The 3382-nt window shown below is 47.3% G+C and overlaps 1 protein-coding gene across 1 annotated transcript in view; it reads left to right on the forward strand.

Annotated features, from left to right (window-relative positions):
• Positions 1-134: 134 nt before the first annotated feature.
• LOC122543273 (serrate RNA effector molecule homolog) overlaps positions 135-3382 on the forward strand; it is a gene marked incomplete at its 3' end in the record, with an annotated part of 19955 nt that continues 16707 nt past the window's right edge. The window contains exon 1 of the mRNA XM_043681752.1: positions 135-696. Coding sequence (XP_043537687.1) covers positions 680-696 — 17 coding nt within the window. The remainder of the gene's footprint in view (positions 697-3382) is intronic.

The raw sequence follows: 3382 nt of genomic DNA on the forward strand, positions 1-3382 counted from the left end.
AGAGTGTGTGGGGGACGGGGGACGGCGGGAGGGCAGCTGATAGCTAGCATCAGCTTCCTGACGGGCGGAGGGAGGTCTGAGGAGGAGAAGCTTCCATATCGGGAGAAATTCAGAGAGTCTGATAACTACTCGCCGTCTGTCGATGCAGTGCAGTGATGATGAAATCTTAAACTGTGGCAATTAGACAAACATTTGCAAAGTGCTCACACATTGTTCTCTGTCTCGCTGTCTGTCTTTCTGCATCTCTCTCTCTCTCTGTCTCTCTCTCTCGGGTATTTTGTTCCATTTGATTCAGGTAAAGTAGCGATTCTGCAGTGGAGTGTACCCCTCTTCACTGAGATGACAAAATGGAGGGGAAGGTATCGCTGTGAACTAACCTCTTAATTTTTTGTCCTTTTGTTATCTGGAGTTTGTAGTTTTTTTTTGTTTGTATAATGTTAATTCTGACACCTTTCTTCCCCCCCCTCCGAAAACAAGGTGCAGGAGAGCAAATCTGAAGCAAATCCTGGCACGCTGCAATGGAAACCTTTGTACTCAGACCAGCTAGTTAGCCACACACTGCGCACAATGCAGTGTCTAGTAATCCCAAAGTATTAGTTCGTAGTTAGTGAGGAACAAAAATCCCTGGTAATGAAACGAGTCTACAAAACGCCCGCTCGCACACTTGAGATTCTTCAAGATGACTTCGACATCTAAGTATTATGATTTTATCCGTACGTAAGCTGCCAAAACAATTCTTGAAGTAAAAAAGGTTTTAAAAAAAAAACGCAAAATTAATTTGGTGATTTGTTCATTGTTCGTTTGGTAGGAATTTCTTTCTCTCTTAACTGATGTCTGTTGATTCTGTTTGGGATTTTCCAGAGGAGATGAACTAAGCAAGGCAGGAATTCTGTCAACCACTGAACCCCAAACGTTGTTGAAGAGCCAGCTGCGATACTGGGGACTGTTGGGACCCAGAAGCTCATCCTCGCCCCCTTTCTCAACCACGTCAGTCCCTTCTCAGGGGGCTGACTGCTGCAGACTCGCTGGTGATGGTGCCATCCTGATAACCCACCAGGATGAAAGAAAGACTGATGTGGAGGCACTGCCAGCTTCTCTTGCTGGGCACCTCAACCACGGGGACCCTTAGCAACAGCAGCGTGCCATCCAAACCCTCCAGTCTGTCCATTTGGATCATGGCTAGTCTGGGCTTAACCTTACTCGACTGACCTTGCTTCCATAACACTGACCAAATACTTCCCCATGCCAGCTTTGAATCGTGAGCCAGCCCCCTCCCAAAAGAACCCTTAGCATTTTTATGAGAGAGTTTGAAATTGCCACTTCTGTTTGTGTGATACCTGACATCGTCTCAGAACTTGACAGTTAGCGCAGGTTGTATGAACTGTTTGGGAGTATTTTTGGGCTGTGAAAGGTGAAGGGAAATCCAGTGTGTCCTTTGAGGAGGTAACTCATGCTGTGGTTACTGGGGAGCTAGTGATGTACAGATTTCCAGGAGACATTGATAATAGATTCATACAATCCCTGCAGTGTAGAAACAGGCCTTTCAACCCAACTGAAGAGTAACCCAGCCAGACCCATTCCCCTACCTTGTTTTCCTATATTTCCCCCTGACCAATGCACCTAACCTACACATCGCTGAACACTGTGGGACAATTTAGCATGGCCAATCCACCCTAACCTGCACATAGTCATAGAGATGTACAGCACGGAAACAGACTCTTCGGTCCAACCAGATATCCCAACCCAATCTAGTCCCACCTGCCAGCACCCGGCCCATATCCCTCCAAACCCTTCCTATTCATATACCCATCCAAATGCCTCTTAAATGTTGCAATTGTACCAGCCTCCACCACCATTTTTGGACTGTGGGAGGAAACCGGAGCATCTGGAGGAAACCCACGCAGACACGGGGAGAATGTGCAAACTCCACATAGTCAGTCGCCTGAGGGTGGAATCGAACCTGGGTCCCTGGCGCTGTGAGGCAGCAGTGCTAACCATTGAGCCACCGGCCCTATGTGCCACATCAGCAGTTATTATGGAAACTAAGCTAATGGTGTAAGGGTGTGGGGTTAACATTTCGGAATCAATACAAGATCAGCGAGCTAAGAGGAAGCAGAGAGTATGTGTGAATTAATCTTTCTCGGGTTGGCACGATGGAACAAGTCTCACAGATTGGTGCTGAATGTTTTACAGTTTATAGAAAGGACTTCGCAGGAGGGCAATGTGGCTGATGACCCAAAAGTAGGGAGGAAAGTAAGTTGTGAAGAGGGTGTAGGGAGTCAGCAAAGAGAGAGAAGTTAGTTGAGTGGGCAAAGGTTTGGCAAATAGAGTACGATGTGGGAGACTAACAAGTAAGTATAATGTGTGAATGGAGAGGGAGAGATAGCAGAGCCCTGAGCTGGTGCAGTATCTCTATGGCCTCCTGCATGGATCACAGAGGTTAGTGCACAGCAACAGCACGTAATTAGGAATGCTCGCAGGATAGTGCCATTTATTGTGAGGTTATGTTTCCATTACACATACTGTACATTACTGGATGAAGGGTGTAAGTGCGTTGGAAGCAGTTCAGAGGAGGTTTACCAGACTAGTACCGAGGGAGGAATGTCTCCTGAGGAGAGGCTGGGTTTGTTCAGAACAGACAAAGGTGAATTGATTGGAACATAATACCTGGGGCTGTGGGAGAGTGATGTTGGGTTAGATGTGGAGCGGATGTTTCCTTTGGTGGGTGAATCTAGGGGTCACTGGTTAAAAATAAACAGCCCACCCATTAAAGACAAAATTAAAGGTAGTTTTTTTGTCAGGCTGTTGGGACTTTCTCTTCCTCAAAGGCACTCACCCTCTCTCTCAGACACACGCACTCACACTCACTCAGACACACTCACACTCATCCTCTCTCAGACACACTCACACTCACTCAGAGACACACTCACTCAGAGACGCACACTCAGACACACTCACACTCTCTCATTCACACTCACTCAGAGAGACACACTCACTCAGACACACTCACACTCTCACTCACACTCAGAGACACACACTCACTCAGAGACACACACTCTCTCACTCACACTCACTCAGACACACTCACTCAGAGACACACACACTCAGACACACTCACTCAGAGACACACACACACACTCTCTCTCACTCAGACGCAGTCACACACTCCCTCACTCAGAGACACTCACACTCAGACACACACACACTCACCCTCTCAGAGACACACTCACCCTCACACTCTCTCACTCAGAGACACACTCACCCTCTCTCAGAGACACTCACTCAGAGACTCACACTCACTCAGACACACACAATCACCTATACACACACAGAGACATACACACAGAGACATACACACACAATCACCTATACACATATAGAG

The sequence above is a fragment of the Chiloscyllium plagiosum genome, chromosome 43 (assembly GCF_004010195.1).
Source record: "Chiloscyllium plagiosum isolate BGI_BamShark_2017 chromosome 43, ASM401019v2, whole genome shotgun sequence".
Classification (NCBI taxonomy): Eukaryota; Metazoa; Chordata; class Chondrichthyes; order Orectolobiformes; family Hemiscylliidae; genus Chiloscyllium; species Chiloscyllium plagiosum.